This window comes from Mastigoproctus giganteus, chromosome 2 (genome assembly GCF_048544385.1).
Source record: "Mastigoproctus giganteus isolate SK-2022 chromosome 2, ASM4854438v1, whole genome shotgun sequence".
Lineage (NCBI taxonomy): Eukaryota > Metazoa > Arthropoda > Arachnida > Uropygi > Thelyphonidae > Mastigoproctus > Mastigoproctus giganteus.
The window spans coordinates 210,710,406-210,733,012 of NC_143576.1; the positions used below are offsets into that span (position 1 = coordinate 210,710,406).

At 38.6% G+C, this 22,607-nt stretch overlaps 1 protein-coding gene across 1 annotated transcript in view; it reads right to left on the reverse strand.

Annotated features, from left to right (window-relative positions):
* Positions 1-22,607, reverse strand: part of LOC150090032 (uncharacterized) — a 329,054-nt gene that overhangs the window by 36,065 nt on the left and 270,382 nt on the right. Inside the window, exons 18-19 of the mRNA XM_090368942.1 lie at positions 13,769-13,786; positions 1,152-1,238 (exon numbers count right to left, since the gene is read on the reverse strand). Of these exons, the coding sequence (XP_090225068.1) occupies positions 1,152-1,238; positions 13,769-13,786 (105 nt within the window). The remainder of the gene's footprint in view (positions 1-1,151; positions 1,239-13,768; positions 13,787-22,607) is intronic.

Genomic DNA, 22,607 nt, shown 5'->3' on the forward strand with positions numbered 1-22,607 from the left:
AGTTTTTAGCTACTAGGTGTTCCCTATGAATGATGCAATGAATAGTAAAGACTGAAGGTATAACATTTTTGGAAGAAGAAAAAATTTAACCTAGCAGGAAAGACCTTTTCCTCCCTCTAAAAATGTTTAATCAGTTCAGTTTCCATACCCCCCCCCCCGCCTTATTATGGTTTTCAGTATGTGGCTCCCCTTGGGGTCACAGACTGAATCCCCAGTTACTTCCAAGTGCAGTTCCTGGAAGATTGTCATAGAGTACTGAGCTGTGTAGCTACACCCTGTTGTGTAACAAAATGACACAATCAATCAAATGTCTAGGTCTCTAGTTTTCAATGGCCTATTTTAGATTAACTCTGAGGACTTGTGCATAATTTTTAAGTTGTTTCTTTCACCTCTACAGATAAAATGGCACAGCAGCAGTCCCTGTGAACCAAAGAAATGTATGAGAAAAATTTCCTCCACACTTTATAAAGTTTTAAATTTCTTCAACTGTGGTACTAACTGATATTTCCACTGCATGCTCTCTGGTTTTCACTTGTTCTCCAGTTCAAAATGCCTGCATCACACACATGGTGCATGCACTTTGAACCAGAAAGCAATTGACTGCAATAGTTACAATGCAATCCAAGAAGTCATTCCCTTCCTCATAATATTGTGTTAGGTGATGCAGACACAATTCCATAAATGTTTGCAAATTTGCAAACGTTTCTGTTTATTATTGAGATAAACAGAAATGGAACCCATTTCTGTTTATAAAACTTGGGGCTTCACTTCACTGCAGACCTTCCAGCACTGCAATATGGCATGGATGATAGCATAAGCATATTCGTGACTGATATCCAGCACCCAAAACCACAACAGCAACTGTTGTAAACTGATCTGCTCTGATGACATTGTCTGTCGAGACAATTGTGTAAGGTGTCCTTCTGGAAAAATATGTTTTTCCAGAAGGTTTACACTGAAAGCATTTTATGATTGATGAAAGGACATTATTATAACAGCACATGCCTTGAACGTTATAGTAAGTATGTACATAAATAGTCTATGAATAAGTACAGAAAAATAATGCGACTTACAATACCTACTTGAAACTTGAATGACTGCTTTATTACTATATCCATTTATTATTTTTCAAATTATAATAAAATACATACACAGGAGTTGTAGCACTTTCTGCAGATTTCTTTTCAACATTTCCTTTGTATACAATTCCATCAGAACCAATTAAATGCGTGTCTTCTCTAAAAGAAAAAATTAAATATTTAAAGAATTCAAATTTAATAAGTTAACTGAAATAAATCTTTAAATGAATTTCAAAATATTAACATGATAAAATTTTTCTAGGAAAAAGTGACACAACATATTCTCCAAAGGTACTCAAAAATTCTGCTGGTTATAAACTTACTTACAAAAATTACTGAGGGCCCCAAAGAGCTTCTGTTTATGTGAGTTATTGTTTGTTTGTTTTTTTAGGAGCATTAGCAACTAAGGCCATATTGCTCCAGGGATATGCGGTGGTAATTCCCTGACCTTTCCGCATCCTCTGTATTTGGTGGTCACAGGCTCGAACTCCGGTCTGATCAAGAAGCGTGTGCTACGCACTGTTGCTCCTGCCCACCTGGCTACAGAGGTGCCTATGTGGGTTATATCTATTGAAATTATCACATTAGAAATTAAAACTGAGAAATTTTTAAAATATTTATTTATTAATTCATTTAAAAATAACAATAATAAACTCATTAAATGTTAACATAAATAATATATTTTTTATGAAAAATATATTTTCCAAACACCAAAAAAAAAAAAAATTTAAGCGAGAAGAGTGGCATTCTTTTACATTTTTGCAAATATCTTTAATATCTGTGAAGAACCTGGTCTTACACAGATATGTAGCTGGAAAAGAGTGGAGTATTTTAATAGCCTTTTCAGATAATTATGGATTATCTGAAACACCAAACACCAAAACTTGACAAGTGGTAGTTTCTTAAAGGTTAGTTGAAATGTGAAATCTGAAACCATATCAATGAACTTTTCATACTCTGTTACATTAAAATGCATTGGTCTATCTTGCACTTTGAATGGATCTTTCACCCATGCATGATTTTGTAACATCATGCATTGGTCATTTTCAATTCCAAATATTGACACATTTCATTATACAATATCAAAAAATCACATTCATTAATATCACCACCGATCTCATTAGAAAAGTCTTTAAGTGCTGGGCAGCTGTCAAGCTCACGGTGGCAGATATAAGTTTTTCAAAATTCTAATTTTCGCTTGAATGCTCGAATTTTATCATTGGCAACAAATACTGTTAGTTATTTTCCTTAAAGTGACAAGCTCACTTCGTTCATTCAAAAGAAAATGTCTGCCAAATACCCAAGTCTGAATAACCATAGTTTGTCTGTTGTTTGTTCTTTCATGTAAAAATGGTGTTCCATAAGAAAAGCAGCTAGTTCAGCTCAGCTCAGCTTGCAACTCAAACAATAACACAAGTCTTTTCCTCGAGACAACCATCACACTTCAGTAGGCAGCAGAAGTGCTTTATGCATATCTCCCATTTTGTCACACAGAATATTAAAAAGATGTGTACTCAAGTCTCAAGATTTAAAAAAATTAATAATTTTTACTGCTTCATCAACGACATTCTTAAGTGAAACTGCCATTTTTTTTTTACTTCAAATGAGTGGTGGTGAAGAATATAATGACTATGTATAGTTTGGTGGCACTGCCTTGATTCATGCTAAGGCACCAGCAGTTTTACCCACCATTGCTTTTGCACCATCAGTGCAAATGTCAACACAGTTGTTCCAGAATAAATCATGAGATTCAAAAAATTTATTCAACACTTTGAATATTTCAACACCACTTTGTTTGCTGCTAAGCATTCACATAAAAGAAGATCCTCTATGATTAGTCAGTGCTGATACCAGCCGAACACAAGCAAAATAGCAAAGCAACTTAACTGGCACCATAATACACAATAAGATAAATTATTAACATCTATAAACTGAGGGAAAGACAGCTTTCATCATATTTTAGTTTTTTATTTACAGTTTCACCCAGTTTCTTTGGAGTAAATTCCTCCCTTCCATGAGTCAGAGAACTCCCTGATATGAAGTTTCATCTTTTTCAGCATCTTTAGATGTATACAGTGCAGCTGTGGGTTGAGAAAGCGAGTCTGCTAATCTCCCTTTTTTTAAGCCAATGATCCATCCTTAAATATAAGAAAAATATATTTTCTTTTATTTTAGAATAAAATATTTTTAAATTGTAAAATAATAACAGTTTTAGAAAAAAATTTTTAGAAAAAAGTGCACTTCTTGTTGTGTTTCCACATTGGCACAAAGAAACCTTCGGGATTTCAAAATAACGATTTATTGGACGATTTTTTACTTTTAATGAGGTTACAGAGGTTATAGTGTAACCAAAGATAGCTAGTGAAAACAGTAGAAGTACTGAAAACAAGCTGAGTTAGTCTCTGAAAATGCACATATTTATACCCTAAAGTTTAGGGTATAAATATGTGCCTAAGCCTACTTACTACCTTAGAAAATTCTAGAAAACACAAGAATACACAAGTGCACATTCCATTAGCTGTCAGAGCGATGATGTCATCACATCCACTGTACACTTGTGAGAGAATGAGAGTGAAAAAGGCAAATAACATCTTAATATTATTATGAAAATAGTTTTGGCCTTGCGGATCTCCTGAAAAAGTCTCAGGGACCCCCAGGGGTCTGCGGACCACACTTTGAGAACCGCTGCTCTAGTCCAATTTTCCTAACAGTGAGATAATTTTTCTTGGTGATTTTAATGTTTAACAACTCCAGCTGGTTAAAATGCTGAGGCTTTTCAATTACTAATGACCTCACACACATTGTTCATTTACCTACAAGAATACTGGACAATCCTAACCACACAGCCAACACTCTTGATCTTTTTCACACAAACAATCCTTCCAAGTACATGGTTCAGTTGAGTGTTCCCTTAGGCACTTCAGATCACAACTTGGTGATGGTCGCTTATCCAACAGAGCCTTTCTCTCATGGTCAGTCTCAACTTCGTGTTGTTTGGCATTACAAGAATGCAAAATGGGATGATCTGTGAGATTTATTTTATTCTTTTCCTTGGTTAGATTACTGTTTTAAATCTTCTGAACAATATTTGCTTGCTCAGATCATATCAGTGACATTATTCTTGTAGGGATGAAATCCTTTATCCACACTCCACTTAAAATCTCATCCTTTATGTAAACCTTGCTTCTCCAATAAACATGCTAAAGTTGTTTAAGATAAGAATGTTGAATACTGCAATTGGCTCTTGAATCAAAATCTCCATGTTCATTTTCTGCCTACACCAAAGCTTGCAACAATTATAACGCAGTTATTAATCAATCAAAGCTAGATTTTGAACAGGCTAACAGTAGAAAACTTGCTTCTTGTCCAAATGGTAGTCGAGCATTCTAGTTTTTTGCCAAAGCTATTTTGGCCACAACTTTAGTCCATCTCTATTCCCACCTCTGTTGAAACCAGATGGTTCTATTACCGCTTCAGCTAAAGATGAAACTGACCTGATAGCATCCTACTTTTTCTAACTCATTTATTGATGACCTTGGTAAACCATATCCTACTAATCCCAGTACACTCTGGGGTGATAATTGAAATGGAAAATAAAGAAGACGCTAACTTGATTATGAACAACACCAAGATCCCTACACTCAGACTCATTGCTGAACCTCCTAAAGTAAAAGGCACCTCAGACATCATATTTGGGGTAGATCCAGATCTGACCCCAGAGACAATCTGTAAAGAAATCTACATGCAAAATCTGCAACAAGCCTTTCCCGATGGAGACTACAAAAGTTTAGTAGTGTCCAAACATCAAACCAGGACCAGGGGTAGCAGCTCAACCAACTGGGTGGTTGGATTGACCCCTGAAGCATGAAGAGTAATCACAAAACAAGAAAGGATCTACATGCTGGAGCTTCCACCGCTTTAGAGAACACATCGCAGTGCCAAAATGCTTCTGGTGTTGCCGATTCAGCCACACCACACACACGTGTGCCCAGTAGGAACCAACCTGCGGACACTGTGCCGAGAAGGGGCACAACTATGCAAACTGCCCAAACAAAGGAAAAGAACCAGCCTGCACAAACTGCAAGTGGTAGAAGCTTCCCCACACGACCTTGTTCGAGACAACAAGTGCCCGGTATACGTAAAAGCAAGAAATGCACAACAAATAAGAATAAATTATGGGAACTCTCCCTAAAAGGTACAATAACAGCTGTATCAAATTTCTTCAACTGAACACGCAGTGGGCTATTGCTGTAGCTGGTCAAATTAGACAAAAGGCTGAAGAAGAGAACCTGGACATCTTTCTGTTGCAGGAGCCCTACACCTGCATGGGTGCCATCCAGGATTACCCACTCAGCTATAAAATTGTTCTGGTAGAGGGAGCCACCCCCTGGGCTGCAGTGGCTGTCAGGAATCCTGACATAACTGTGACAAGAATAACACACCTGTGCTCGGAGTGGGCAGCTTGTGCTCACATTGTTACTCCATTGGGAGAGCTATATATCATCTCTCTGTACTGCCGCCCAGGAGCAGACAGCCAACCTAAATCAAGTACAAACAGAAATTGTAGGTTCCAGGATCCTCATATCTGCGGACCTAAACTGTTGTGTGCAATAGTGAGACTCCTGAACGTCGAGGAACCAGGAATGGCTGATATGTAGAGGAATTCCTGGTTAACAGCAGCTTCGTTGTCCTAAACCGACCAAACAATCTTCCCACATTTAGTTCTACTCTCTGGGAGGCCACTCCGGATGCAACAATGGCCACCAGATCCCTTGCTGGGCACCTAAACAATTGGATGGTGCAAGGAAGACTGGACTTCCTCAGACCACAGGGCCTCAGACCTTTACGATGCATAGATCGCTTCACCGGGCTCCAACAAACAGATATGCCGTTGACAAGGCCAACTGGAACAACTTTCAAGAAGCCATAATTAGGAACACAGAGAACCTGTCTTCTAATAACCTCCAAGACCAAACCCCCGATCAATACCAGCATGCTGTCACTGATGCCATCCTACAAGCAGCGGACCAGTCGATCCAAAGAAGGATTCCCCAGCCAGGTGCTATGCCATGGTGGTCGCAGGAACTTGATCTACTTAGGAGAGATATGAACAGGAAAAGATGTGCCTTCCAAAGAGCCAGACAATCCTGGCCTCCTCCTGAGGTTGAATCCCTCAGACAACAATACAAGGAGGCCAGGAATAACTAAACTGCAATGATCAGGCAGAGGAAGGAACTGTCCTGGGAGCATCTGGTTTCCACAGTCGGCAATATAGACCCATGGGGCATCATATAGAGAATAACCACAAACAAGTTACCAAGGGGAGAGGTCACACCCTCCACCCTCACTCCACAAGGTACCATGACCAACAAGTGGCATGACACCATCAACAACATTCTCAATGCCACCTTCAAACCCATCAAAGAAGACAACACTCCTCAACAGCAACAGCTGTGCCATGCCAAAAAAACCTACCAATCAGCCTGTGTGGAACAACTATTCACTCTGCAAGATTTACAAACTGCCGTACAAAAAATAAAAAACAAAATAACCCCAGGACTGGACATGCTTGAACGAGAACTGGTAAAAAAGGTGGCCGAGTATGCCCTGAACTTGCTGTTAGACTTATATAACTACTGTCTTCGTCAGGGCTGGTTCCCCTCGGATTGGAAGGTGGCCAGCATAAAATTAATCATAAAAAACCCATCAAAGCAGCCACATATACCGGAGTCCTACCAACTCCGGTATATGTGGCTGCAGCCCTCCTGTCTGTACTCAGCAAAGTCCTCGAACAACTCCTTAGACAGAGGCTTGAAGTACATTGCATCGCAGCAAATTTAACAACAGACAAACAATTTGGAGTCAAACTGGGGAAATCCACTCTGGATGCACTAGAAAAGGGGTGGCCAATGAGTCGATCGCGGATTTAATTTCGGTCAATCACGACGAATTTTAAATATAGAGTCATCCCTCGATTTGTGCACCTTGTGCAATGAAATTTTTGCAATGGTAGATTGCGGCACATTTTGAAGGAAAAAAGTAGATTGCATCACAAATTAAGTTGGCCACACCTGCACTAGAATATATCATGAATGCCACGGAAAACTGCCAACGAAAGTACCTTCTTCTCATCTCTGTGAACTTTACAGGAGAGTTCGGCACCCTCTGGTGGCAGAGCATCCTCGCAAGACTAAGAGCTGCCAACAAATCTATATGTATACATTCAGAGCTACCTGAACAATAGGAGGATCCTAGTACAGGCTCCCTACTGCAAGGTTGAGCACCAGGTACACAGGAGCTGCCCTCAGGGCTCTGTACTGGGTCCCCTCCTATGGAACTACGTGCTGGATGAGTTCCTCTCCCTGGAACTGGGGGGTGTGCAGGTGCTCTCGTACGCAGATAATCTCTCCCTAATCCTCTCTGCTGATTCAAGAGCTCAACTGGAAACCCTTGCCAACTCAGCACTTTCCACACTAAGAGAGTGGTCTGAAACTCATCACCTTAATATCTCTGCCACCAAAACCCAATCTATCCTACTAAAGGGATATCTAACTCCTACCAGGTCACTGCAGATAAAGATCTACAATGGAACGATCAAGCTGGCCACAGAACTCAAGTACCTAGGAGTCATCCTGGACTGAGATTTATCATTTACACCCCACTTAAAATACATCCAGAAGAAAATGAAAAACTATGCTGCCATGCTTGCCAGGGTTACCTGCCGTGACTGGGGGGAGGATGAAAAGATGAACCCTAGCAATTCTTTACAAAGCAGCCATCATCCCTGTGATTGCATATGCTTCTGGTGTCTGGCACCATAAGGCCTCTACTGTGGTAAATCTTTGGCTACTCAACATCATTCACCAACCGATTTTAATAACCCTCACCAGAACATGCAGCACCATATCTACTCATGCCCTGCAAGTACTCACTGGAGACACTCCCCCTTGATCTTGAAGTGGTTTGCCTAGGCATGTTACAGCAGCTTGGATGCAGAAATCAAAATTACCTTCCAGAATCACACCACAGACCCAACTGCAAATCGGACAGTGGAGAAGAAAAGAATCCAGATCTATTCGCGATAAATACGGCAGCAGCGCTGGATGACCTCCACAAAAGGCGAAGTCACGTGGAAGTTCCTCCTTGATCTATAGCAAATATATCCACAGTATCCGGCATAGCTTTGCCCTGGATTGTACAGCATGTATCTCTTAACAGGACATGGAGCGATCTGCCACAAATTACACCTTCTGGGACTAGAAGACAACCCAATGTGTGCACGTGGCTCTGTGGAGATCTGGGGACACCAGATGCATGACTGTGAACTTTATGAAGATCTTCATGTTCAATTAATCACCCAAGTGTGCCTCAACCCCAAAAACCGGGAACACTACTTACTGGAAGATGAAGCCTCATATATAGCACTCACCAAGTTTGCCCAGAACCTGTATGCTGGACAAGTGACCATTCCTCTGCCTGCAAACCTCGAATAGACATGTCAAACACAGCTTCCCATAGATCTCCAACCAGACATCAGGTTTGACTGCTTCATCCATCATGCAGGACAAAATTGGAACTCTTCCGAGAAGTGACAAAACTCCACTTCCCAGAATATTGACCTATAGATGGGACAACAATCCCATGAGTGACTCCCAACTATGACATTTTGCACAACTTACCTTGATGATAAATGGACTGATGCAGAAAACTGAATATGTCCCGGCATCTCTGAACGTTACCTCACGATTGGTATCAACGAAAGTGACTGATCCACATCATTCCTGAGAAATAACCCAAGGACAAGACTTGGTTCTCAGGTGTGACATTCCCTATTAAGACCAAGACCTGCCTAGACATGATTGTTCTCAGCCAAACCAACACTGGATCACCTCTGCCAGGCCTCAAGTTCTCCTGGACAGTGCAGACCTGGCCCCGCGGTCTGCCCCCAACCCTGTGCACTGGACACATTGGTGACCTGAGCCAGCTCCCTTGCCTGGCTCACTGTTTCTCCTCTTCCTGGCCGGGAGGGGAGGGGGACAGTTTGCTGTCCCTTCCCCTCCCTGCTATCTCAGTTCTTCCCTCTGGTGGGGCATGGAGTTGCCTTTCCTTAAACTGGAGTTGCCTTCCCTTTCAGCTCCATATTTCTATCTATCTACCCCCAGTCTTCAGCCTTCTCCCCACTATCTGACAGCAATGTGAACATGCCCCCCTCACAATCTAAAGTCACCAATCTAAATTAATTTCGCCTAACGTTCTGTACTTCTCCTAGCACTTCCCAAGACGCATACGCGATAAATTTTTTTTTTTTTTTTTTTTTATCCTAGCCACTGACATCTCAGGAAATTAGATGGCAGGATCTGCCAGAGTGAACTACATACCAGTGGGTACCTGGTCTGCCTCCACGGAGCAAAAGTGGGGCAACGTCAGGCCTCAGTAGGGGTCTGGCGACTAAACAACCAGAAGAACAATGGTACAAGGCATTACACATATACAAAGTCCACACACTTTTTAAATCTCTGGCTTTACCAGTCAACTGGTTCACCCACAATGTAAACTACACGGATATGGGGGGACCCCTGGTGTCGTTTGACCCTAAACACACTTTACACTCCATACACTGCCTCCTATGGTCTTCCATCAAAAGGATGTCAGAAGAATTCTGAACAATCACGATGACAAGAAAGCACCAGGTCCTGATGGTATTTCTCCACTTGTTCTCAAACCCTGTTTCTGATCTTACTCTTGTTCTGTGTCACCTTTTTATACTTTCTTTTTCTATCAGTGTTCTCCCTTTTGCTTGGAAATTTGCTTATATTCATTCAGTTTCTAAAAATGGTGACAAATTCTCCCATACAATTATCGTCCCATTGCACTTACTTCTACTCTTTCTAAAGTTATTTCTACTTACTTCTACTCTTTCTAAAGTTATTTCTACTTACTTCTACTCTTTCTAAAGTTAGATTTCAAAATTATTTAGAAAGCTTCCATCTGTTCAATGTTCACCAGTGTAATTCTGTCTATCTGTATATACTGGCTTATGTTACCCACCTATAGAGAAATTCAATGGAAAAGTCTGCTGAAACTGAAGTGGTTTCTATTGACATTTCAAGACTTTTGATTATGTTTGACATAAAGTTCTTTTAAACAAGCTTCCATCTAATGGACTGCTGACTGTTTTCTATATTTGGGTATCCAGTTTTCTCTCTGACCACTTACTATGGGTAATAATAAATTGCTCTCTTTCTTCGAACTTCTCCACTAAAGCCAGTTATTCCCCAAGGTACAGTTCTTTTTCCCACTCTTTTCTCTTCTATACTAAAAACCTTCTTTCATTGACTGGAAATCCTATTCATAGTTTTTCTGATGATAGCACATTGTATCACCTTGCAAAAAGGATTTTTTTGCTACTATGCTTATCTTTGACAACACTTAGATTTCTAGACAAGATCACATATCTCTATTAGGGATTATCCTGACTTCTAATCTCTCTCTCTCTCTCTCTCTTTCTCTCTCTCTCTCTCTCTCTCTCTCTCTCTCTCGGAATAAGCACAGCACAAATATTGCTTGTATCCTCTGCCTCTAAAAAACTGGGTTTTCTCTTTTGCTCTGTGTTACTTTTCTTCTAAAACAGCTGCTCAGTCTGTATAAACCTCAAATCGTCCCCACCACGGAATATTGTTCTGCATATCTGTGTCAGTGCCTCCATAACCTCTCTCTCAGGCTCCTAGACTCCATTCAATAGAGGGCAGTTAGGACAGTTTCTCTCACTCCATTCTCTGTCTCATAGATGTTCTATTTCTGCTGCATGCCTTTTCTATAGATACTTCCATGGACACTGTTCTTCTGAATCAACTTCTACAATTCCTGCTCTCTCTCTCTCTCTCTCTCTCTCTCTCTCTCTCTCTCTCTCTTCCAAACCAGTCTGAACATGTGCTGCAACCAGTCAGCATCCTTTTTACCACCCCACTTCAAAATCAGAGAATCAACTTTTCTTCTTCCTCATATATTCCTTCAACTTCCAACATACAAAATTTCAACTGTAATGTCAACAAATATCTTCTTAACCTTCAACCCCTGCACAGTACTAAGTACTATAGGTTCTAATACCTTTTGTGCTTGGGGTTTTCATTAAAAAAATCACCATGTATTCAGACAGAGAATGGAAGAACTGAGCATTACAGTAGTGGCAGATCATTATGTGGAGTGATGAATCACTCTATACAGCTCAGACATTTGATATAAACACTCAGGTATAGTGGACATCCAAAGAATGGTTTCACTCAAATTGTGCTGTACACAGAAAATGAAGTTCTGCGGTGGCACTGTGATGGTATGGGTCTGTTTTATGTGGCTTAGACTTAGTCCACTGATAAACTGTGAATGCAGCTGTCTGTTATGATATTCTGAACAATTCTTCCTTACCTTTTTAGCAACTCTTTGGAGAGGAGCTGTATTTGTATGAGTATGACAATACTCCATGTTACGAAACAGGGTTGCTACAATGCTGGTTTGAGGAGAATGATGTGGTCACCCTACAAGTAAAACAGTTCAAGCAGGAAACTAGCTGAAACTATAAGTGGTGCAATATTACAATATCCACCAAAATTTTAGAAAGAATCCCGCCCCATATTCACATTCCATATGAATATGGGCCGGGAAAAATCATATTCCATTATGATTTTTTTTTTCAACTGGGACTGAGGCTATCTAACCAGGAGGAGAACTCCAACATTTTATAAACAAGGCTCGTCGGGAGGGGGGGCATGTTTGAAATTAAATCTGAATGTTCACTCTTCACTCTCTCTCATGGGGATATATGACTACTGATTAGGATGGGCCCAATATGGGACTAAGCTGATGAGAACAGATAAGTTAAAGGTTGAAAACCCATTATTATGGTAAGACAAAGCAATCAAGAAATACTGGCTGGGATATTGCCTAGTCAACATGGCCTTTGCTATACTTGTCAGAGAACTAGGACACAGTTCTAAACATGCAACAGGAACAACAAATCAAGGTAGAAGCTCCAAACAGACAGAATTGGCAGAACTAAATCATTGTGGTGTCAGAAGAGCATGTATCAGAGAATGAATACTGGAGAGTTTCAGCTAAGTAATTATCAATTAAATTATTCTAGAAGTAATATACAATGCAAGGAGTATAGTTTTTAGAACTAATTTTGGAAAAAAATTTTGGTTTGGAAGTTGGCTAATGAAATTTGTATGTGCACTTGGGGCAGTTCTCTTTCATCACTTTTTTTGAAGGTTCAAAAAAAAAAGGAGAGTTTTTTAATATAAAGAAGAGAAAGAGGAAAGTTGTTTGAAAGCTTGGAAAGAGCATTAACAATTATGGTAGAAAGCTATTAGAATTTTGTGAAAGCCACTCTTAATCGCAAAATCCATATTTCATCAAAGATAGCCATAAGTTTATGTGGAAAGGAGCATAACATAAATCTGATTATATAATGTAACTGATTATATCATTATAGAAAAATATCTTACACAGTTGGTTAAGGATAAGAGGATTTTTGATTGGAAGTGACTTTCAACTCATATTGAGCAAGATGAAGGAAGTAAAATAGTTTGGTAACGTTTTGAGCTTACCCTGAACATCATCTTCATGTCTAATCCAAAATGGAACTGCTGCTAACAGCACTAAATTTCTTGAGAAAAAAAATTTTGTGATTAATACTGCTGGCAGGCACAATCATTCTTGCTTATGAGTAGTTCTTGGTGCATTGATTTTTTACTGTGTATTACATTAAACATAATCTTTTTATGGGTATTATGTGAATATTCCACTGTATTTATTTTGTATGTTATGTATTTTTATGTTATGTGGGTTAATAAACTTGAAATAACTTACTCCCTACTCCCTCGGACCAAGATCACTAGACTATGGTAATGATTGAAGAGGTCTTTTAAGAATTCCTCTAGTCTCCAATTGGATATGAACCCAGATCTCTTCAAATAAGTGAAAAATGATGATACCCACTATACTATTAAAATAAATACATTTTCCATTTATTCTCAATATGGTCAAGGCCAGAAGTGTTTACATATTCATTGTGATGCCATACATGTTGAATTAATTATTGAAGGCTGCCAGATTTTCAGTTCATAATGGGCTGTGCATTTTTCGTGGCAGCATATGGGCTGAAACCTACACCACTTTACTTTTGAAATATAAAAAATCTGAAAAAGTGATGGTTTACACTACTTTTCAAAGTAACAAACGTCAGATTAACTTTTATTAGAAGTTATTGTGCACACTGAGTGGAAAAAAAAAGTTGTTATGGTATAAAAATTACAGATGTCTTTTATTCAGTGGAAACAATACAAATTCAAATATTCAGTAGAGTTTTAAAAGTGAAATGGAAAACAAAAATATTCAACTGTTTATATTTCTACAAGTAAAAATGAAAAACAAAACTGTTCCTACCCATGAAAATCTTATTGCCATAACTTAATTTAAATCAGAGTCTTTGGGAATAACAGTTTAAAATTTATAATAAAATTTAAGCAAACACTGCTCAGAGCACTGAACAGTATTCTAAAGGAAAAATATACTATAACTTAAATTCATTCATATACTATGCCTTCCTTTGGTAGCTAAGGAAATATACAAAAGAAAATATAAAAGAATACAATTCCAATAAAGTTTTATTAAAATAATTCTGTACAACTTACCTAGGTTGTTCAGATATTCTGAAAATAAAAGAATAAATTATTATTCAGAGCTACTTAACAGGTTATATTATAAATATATTATTATTATTAGCCATATGGTACAAGGAAGCCTGAGGCTTATGTTGCACCAGCAAAAAAAAAAAAAAAGAGAGAGAGAGAGAGAGAAGAATGATGATATCTAGCTCAGGCCCCTGGGTGTACCAAGCCCATGCTATATTCTTATGTAATAATTAAAGTTATGCTAACTGAAATTACCACTTTATTCAAGTTCACTGAAATAGTCAGAAATGGAAAACTGTGTTGAAGTATATGTCAACTCCTGCTCATTGACTTGAACAAATATTCTCTAATTAGTTTTTGAACCTTCTGTCTTATGACATTCATATTAGAACCAAAATGTCATATTGTGTGTGCAGGCTTTACTGATATGTACAAACTTTGAATTGCTCTATTTACAATACACAAAATATATTTAGATATTGCTTGTTTAATAAAGAACCTGAATAAATCAAATTTAGTCACTGGTTATACTACCTATCTTCTTCTTCCAGACACATAGCTCCCTGAGGAGCTGTTGTGGCCACCAACAAATTCCTCCAACTGCATCGATCGTGTGCTATACAAGTAGTATCACAAAATGTCATGCCCAGAAATTCACTGATTCCATCTTTCTACCTAGTTACAGATCTTCCTCTGCACCTCTTCCCCTCCTTTTTCCTTCCATTACATTCTTCAACAGAAAGTTTTCCCTTCTTACCATATGACCAAAAAACTTGAGTTTTCTTTTGATGATGCTATGAAGAATTTTAGGCCTGCCAATTTTATTCAATACCCACTCATTTGTTCTTCGATCCAAGTAAGGAATATGCAGTATTCTCCTGTAACACCACATTTCAAATGCCTCAATTTTCTTCCTGTCAACTCTTTTCAGATTCCATCCTTCACATCCATAAGTGGCAACTGGAAAAATTAACAAATCAATGATTCTCGGTTTCGTCTTTAGGGGCAGATCATGATTTCTCCATAATTTTATCAGATCAGCAACCAACGTTTTAGCAATTGCCTGTCGTCTCTTTACATCATTTGAGCAGTCACTATTTTTATTTATTCTTGACCGTAAGTAATCAAATTCATCAACTTCTTCGATATCTTGTCCATTAACCTTCAACCTTACTGGAATCGAGATTATCACCAATAACCATAATTTTAGTTTTACACTCATTCAGAAACAATCCTTTTTTCTTACTTGCTTCACATACTCTCCTCAGAGTTTCTTTAAGATGATCCTTAGAATATACTGCATATGACAAGATGCATATCCACTAACATTTGTTGGTTTGGCAACACTCACTACCATAAAGCCTATCTTTAATATTTTGGTTATGTCGACGCAGACTCTTGCTCCTGTCTTTTGACGATCTTCTGTGTTCTTTAATCTCCTCTCAAAGAATCATTTTTATAATGACCTGTTCATTATAAAAATGTAATTTTTGTGTGTCTATCATATCACAAAGAAAAAACTAACTCTGCAGTGTATTACTTACATTAAATAAGAGGCACAATATCTAATATTTCAGCCTCACCTTATATATGCATATATACAGAAACTTCTGATCAAGGCTAGCTATATTTGCATATCATCATCATCATTCAAGCACTCTTGCATTAGTGTCCAGCACACATGCACCTAGGGCATCTATTCTTCTTCTCTTATCAATCTCTTAGCCACATCATCCTACTATGTCAAGACACAGATGGTGTGTTACCACCCCTGCCCCAGGGAGGCAGATCTCTACTATCTAACTCTAAAGTGTCCTGTTATTCTCCATCTCTTACTTGTACAATTCCATCTTCTGTTTCTAAATCATTAAATCCACTCTTTATTATTTGAGACCAGGCACCTGCAGGGGGATCTGATTGAGGTGTTTAAAGCCTTGAATGGATTGAGTAAGCTGAATGTTAATGGTATTATTCCACTTGCCAAGACTACACACATGAGGGGGCATAAATTCAAGTTAACTAGACAAATTCTTGGATGGGTGAACTGTATAGGTTTTTTTTTTTTTGGATGATGCTATATAAGCTTGCTTTCTTGCATCACTTGCCATTACTACTACTACTTTACAACTAATTTTAGGCCTGCTTTACTCTGTACATTACAACTAATAAATAAATAAATTAATATACTATATACATATTTACTTTTACTATTTCCAGATATGCTATCTCCCTTTTCACAATAAATTGCAATATTAACATATACATTATTTACACATTTCTACATATACATCACCATCTCCTAATAAATTACTATAAAAATGTTTCTGCATACATATATACAATTTTAGAATAGAAATGAATGGTAGATAAAACATATACTATATAATCAAGTATAGTATCATACATTCCTTCCTTCCTTTATTATATTTACATCAAATGCAAACTCCAAAAATGAATCATATTTCCTATTCTGAAAAAGCTCATGCAACCTAAATGCATCAGTGCCCATTTATCTATATAATTTTATTCTACATTCATTATATATTCTACATTCATTATACATTTATCTTTTTCACAAACTCTAGCATCCTTTTCATTGTGACCAAATCTATTGTTTCGTAACCTGCTGCAAAAAAATATATATAAAAAAAAAAAAAAAAAAAAAATATTGGACAATCATAAAGCAAATTATTTACACTCTCTCTCTCTCTCTCTCTCTCTCCACATTGGCATTCAGGATTCTGAACAATACTAAGACCATGCCCAGTCACCATTGAAGTAGCAAGCATACCCAGTCTAGGCCACTTCCTAACTTGCTCCATACTTTCAACCTCGGACAAGGAGGTAAAGCTCACTCAGCCATAGGCAGAACAGCTCCAATGTTCCTTTCTCACTTCTACCTGGAAAAGATTTTTTTTTTCTTGTGTTTTAAATCTTTCTTTTCATATACCCTCCTAATATCAGGGCAGGGCTTTGCCCCATTTATCTCCATTGGTTTATTTATCTTTTTCACAAACTCTAGCATCCTTTTCATTATGACCAAATCTATTGGTTCGTAACCTGCTGCAACTTGAAGGGCATCACTGGAAACCATTCTGCAAGCCCCAGTGACCCCAAAAGATTAAACCTCTGAGCATTTATCAAAATACATCTCACTACAATATTTTATACTCAATAACTTCTTCTTATAAGGCTCATCTTATATATACATATATACAACAAAAACTTCACATTAAAGTTGGCTATATTTGCATATATGTGTATTTTCACTATATATACATTAGGAATACCATGTAGAATGTCATACTATAACAAAGCAAATAAGCAATTACTGTACCAAAGCCAATTTGGCACTGTATAATACAATCTGTTTTGTGAAGAACTTGTGCAGTAGCTGGATATCACTACAAAGAAAAAATGATGTCAAATGATGACTAAGATTAAATTGACATCTGGAATTCCATTTTAAACTTAGTACTACTTATAGCAATGCATTATATGTAGAATGCTAAATGGGTAATAAAGCATTCATTAGAACACATAAAAATGAGAAACTAGAGAAGGAAATGACATAGCAAATATAAAGTGATAATTATTATTCTGTTTATACTCTTACACAAATAGTCAGAGTACAAATTTGTAAATCATATATATGATTAACAAACCCATGCTGTGTCTGAACTATAACTGCAGTCTTTTTAGATGATCCTGCAATGCTACTTTAATCAGTAACTCCATAATCTGATAGAGGTGTACAAAGCCTTGAATGGTTTGAGCATGCTCAATGCTGATGGGATTCTTCCTCTAGCTCAGAAAAATCACCTGAGAGGGCATAAATTCAAATTGAGGAAAGACAGATGTAGGATAGATGTGCGGAAATTTGCCTTTAGCCAGCGGGTGGTTGGTGGGTGGAACAGACTTCCATCCCTTGTCGTGGAAGTTGATAGCCTAAATAAGTTTAAGGCTCAGCTGGACAGGTATTTCGAACGAACAGAGGGGTGAAGTGGAAGTGGTTATTTTTATTTATTTATGTTACTTTTTTTTTTTTTTTTTTTTTTTTTTGGCTGATGCTGCATAAGCTTGCTTTCTTGCATCAAATGCCTCTACTAATGCTAAATGCTAATGCTAAATGCTAATGCTAAATCTGAACGAGAAGTTCTTTAGCCATATTTAGCCGCTTGATTGAATATTTTTTACATCGAATTATTTCTGTAAGTAGCTTATAGACCTAGTAAGGATCGTTAGTTTATTCTGAATCGAGACAGCGAGATTTGAAAGTTAATTAATACTTAAGTGTCCGTAGAGTAACCGTTCGTAACTTTCCCGCCTTTGTGATACGATAGTTATATACCGTACTATATAGCGTTAGTTGAACTTCGTTAGCAGTTAAATTGTACTTTTAAATAAATACATATAATGACTTAGATTACAAACGTAATATAATTAATTATATTTAACATAATTAATAACATAACATAATTAATTATAATTAATTAATAAATTAATAGAATCATGACTCAGACCAGAGCAGCAAAGCAAAAGGCTCAAGCTAATGGAAGTGCTGTAGCTCAGAGCAGAACTGAGGGGGGGCAGTTGTCCTCTGACTCACAGCCTTATAAAATGCACTGTTTGCTTGATGTTTGCAGAGCAATTGGGTACGGGACATGATACTGCCATGGGGGATGTCTTTGTGTGTGCGCGATGCAAGGAGTGTATCGATATCAGGCAACAACTCAGCGTTCTTGTGGGCCTATATGAGAGCTTGAAGGACAGGGTGGATGCCCTCGAAGAAACTAAATTGAGGGGCCCATCAAGCTCTCAGCTGCCCACATCAACGACAGAGCTTGCACTTGGGCATCACGTGACACAGAGACAACCCCCAAGGCAGAATGCACTGGTCCCGAAGGAACTAGTAGTTGTTGGTGACTCTATTGTCAGGGAAACGGGGAACATGCTTTGTTAGATAGGTGGAACAGGACCAGGGTATGTCTGCCAGGGGCAAAGGTTGATGACGTTGTAGAACGAATATCATCTTTTAAGGACACAAAAGGTGATATAGTTGTACACGTTGGCACTAATAATATTAAGAGTAGGAGACCGGCAGAATTACTTAACAAGTACAGGTCACTGTTGAACAAAAGCCGAGAATTAGGGTTGAATTTGAAAGTGTCTGCAATTCTGCCCAGACACGATAGGAGGGAGTATATGATAAGAGCCTTGTCGATCAATTCGGCCCTGGAAAGATTGTGCAAGGCTCAAGGGGTAGAATTTTTTTCAGCCTGGACTGTACTTGTTAACAGGAGAGATTGCTTCTACACGAATGGGATACACTTAAATAGAAAGGGTGCAAGAATATTTGCTGATGCTATCGAGGCAGTGTTAGGTGGGTCGGAAAACTGCTAGCTTGGGGGGGAGACAAAGACCAATAGATTGACAGTAGCCACTGGCAGAGGTGAAAGAGATTCTTGCACTGCTTCTATTAGAATGAGCAGAAGCCTGAAAAACAAGATGCATGGTATTTCAGAGACTGTGGGGAGCCATTGCGGTACAAGTAAACACATGGGTTGTGTTAGGGTAGCTAAGAATAGAAACAGGTGCAGGTATACTTGCGTGTACACCAATGCTAGGAGTTTAGTAAATAAATTTGATGAATTTGAGGTATTGCTCAAAACATCAAAGGCAGATATTGTTGGGATATCATAGACGTGGTGTCACACAGATATAAGGGATGCAGAACTGCAATTTGGGGAGTACAACGTCTACAGAAAGGATAGACAGGATAGGAAGGGGGGAGGGGTTATGCTATTAGTTAAGAAACACATAAAAACCAAGGAAGTGAAGCCAGTCAACATCGCTGGACAGTGCAGTGTTGAGTCAGTTTGGTGTGACATAAGCATTGGGAGATCAAAATTGAGAGTAGGAGTGTGCTATAGGCCTAATGACTCTGATGAGTATAATAAGGAACTGTACAGGGAAATAGAGTGGGCCAGTAAATCAGAGAGTCTTATAATGGGAGATTTTAATTTCCCAGATAATGACTGGAATTTGGGGGCTGGTTACTCACACACTAGCAGGGCTTTTGTGGATTTATTGGATGATTGTTTTCTACATCAGCATGTTCGGGAGGCAACTAGAGGGAGTAATACTCTTGATTTGATTATCAGCAGTGATTCTTCATGCATTAAGAATCTGCAGATAAATGAACCACTAGGTGGCAGTGATCAAAGTGTGCTGAAGTGGGATTTACTCAAAGAGGTAACTACCATTAGGGGTAAAGGGAAGGGTTATTGCTTCCGTAAAGGCGACTACGATGGACTGAGACAGTATTTAAATTCTATACAGTGGGACCAACTGATGATGTTACCAACAGCAAATTCAAAATGGGAAGCATTCAAAGAACTTATCTTGGAAGCTACTAGGCTTTACATACCAACTAAGAAATATTGTTCAAGGTTTAGGCCAAAATGGATGTCAGATGAACTAATGAGGCATATGGCAGAGAAGAAAAATGCATGGGATACTTACAAATTAACACATGACACAGAAGCCTATGATAGATACAAATTGATATGCAACCAAGTTACAAAGGAGGTTAGGCAGGCGAAGGCAGATTACGAGAAATCCTTGGCAAGGGATGCAAAGAAAAACAGCAAAGAGTTCTTTACTTATGTAAACTCTAGAAGGAAGGGGATGAATCAAAGGAGGCAGCAAAGGAAGTAAGCAAACCCTTAGCCATAATTATGAGAGCTTCCTTGGACTCAGGGGAGGTACCCATAGACTGGAAATGTGCAAATGTGACCCCAATTCACAAAGGAGGATCAAAGGCTGACACAAGTAATTATAGACCTGTGAGCTTAACTTCTGTTGCAGGAAAATTAATGGAGGCACTGGTTAAAGAAGCACTGCAGGATGATTTAGACAAGACTTCAGTTATAGCTCAGACACAGCATGGTTTTGTTAAGGGGAAGTCTTGCCTGACCAATTTGATTGGATACTATGATGCAGTCACAAAAGAACTGGATGCAGGGAATAACTTTGATATTATATACTTGGATCTTAGAAAGGCTTTTGATACTGTTGCACATGGAAGACTGCTACACAAATTGGAGCAGTGTGACATTGGAGGCAAATTGCTGCTATGGATAAAGGGGTGGTTGAGGGGGAGAAGACAGAGAGTGGTAATCAATGGACACTGCTCATCGTGGACTAATGTTATTAGTGGAGTCCCTCAGGGCTCAACGTTGGGTCCATTATTGTTTTCTGTATTTATAAATGATATTGATGATGGTATATCAAGCTTAATGTCCAAGTTTGCAGACGATACAAAGGTTGGCAGGGTTGTCAAGGACACTACTGACACTATGCTGCTGCAACAGGATCTGGAAAGGTTGAGCAGATGGGCTGAGAGGTGGCAAATGAAGTTTAACATTGACAAATGTAAAGTACTGCACATGGGAAACAGCAACCCCAGAGCAACGTATCAACTCTGTGGTACTACACTGACAGTGGTAGAGAATGAAAGGGATTTGGGGGTGGTTGTGCAGGCAGATATGAAGTTCTCTGAGCAGTGCAGACGGGCTGCAAGAGTAGCTCATGGAGTATTGTCAATGATATACAGGAATTTTTCCAGCAGGGATAAGGAGGTGATTATTCCATTGTATAAGGCAATGGTCAGGCCACACCTAGAGTACTTTATACAGGTCTGGAGGCCTCATTTCAAGAAGGATGTAGAGCTGCTGGAACGAGTACAGAGAAGGGCAACAAGATTAGTGAATGGAACAAAGGTGTGCTCTTACGAAGAAAGGCTTCAGTTTTGCAAATTACAGTGTCTGGAGACTAGGCACCAGCGAGGTGATCTGATTGAGGCGTATAAAGCCTTGGAATGGTTTAAGCATGCTCAATGCTGATGGGATTCTTCCTCTAGCTCAGAAAAATCACCTGAGAGGGCATAAATTCAAATTGAGGAAAGACAGATGTAGGATAGACGTGCGGAAATTTGCCTTTAGCCAGCGGGTGGTTGGTTGGTGGAACAGACTTCCATCCCTTGTAGTGGAGGTTGATAGCCTAAATAAGTTTAAGGCTCAGCTGGACAGGTATTTTGAATGAACAGAGGGGTGAAGTGGAAGTGGTTTTTTTTTTTTTTTTTTTTGGCTGATGCTGCATAAGCTTGCTTTCTTGCATCAAATGCCTCTACTAATGCTAATGCTAATCTCGTCCACAACAAAAGTTAAACAAACAGGTCTGTAATTACTCATGTCACCCTTTGAATTGTGTCAAAGGAGGCTAGGCATAGGCAGACTACAAGAAGTCGTTGCTGTTTTTATTTGCATCCTTTGCCAGAGATTTCTCGCAATCTGCCTTTGCTTGCCTAACCTCCTTGGTGACTTGATTACAGACTATCTTATATCTGCCATAAGCTTCTGTGTCACCTGATACTTTATATGCATTCCATTCATATTTCGTCTCTGCCACAAGTCTCATTAGTTCATCTGACATCTATTTAGGCCTAAACCTTGAACAGTATTTCTTAGTTGGTATTAAAAGCCTAGTAGCTTCCAAGATTAATTCCTTGAATGCTTCTCATTTAGAATTTGCTGTTGGTAACATCATCAGTTGCTCCCACTGTAGAGAATTTAAAAACTGTCTAAGACCACTGTAGTCACCTTAATGCTTTCCTTTATCCCTGATGGTAGTTACATCTTTAAGTAAATCCCACATCAGCATGCTGTGATCACTGTCACCAAGTGGTTCCTTTATCTGCAGATTCTTAATGCATGAATAATCACTGCTGACAATCAGATCAAGTATTACTTTCTCTAGTTGCCTCTTGAACATACTG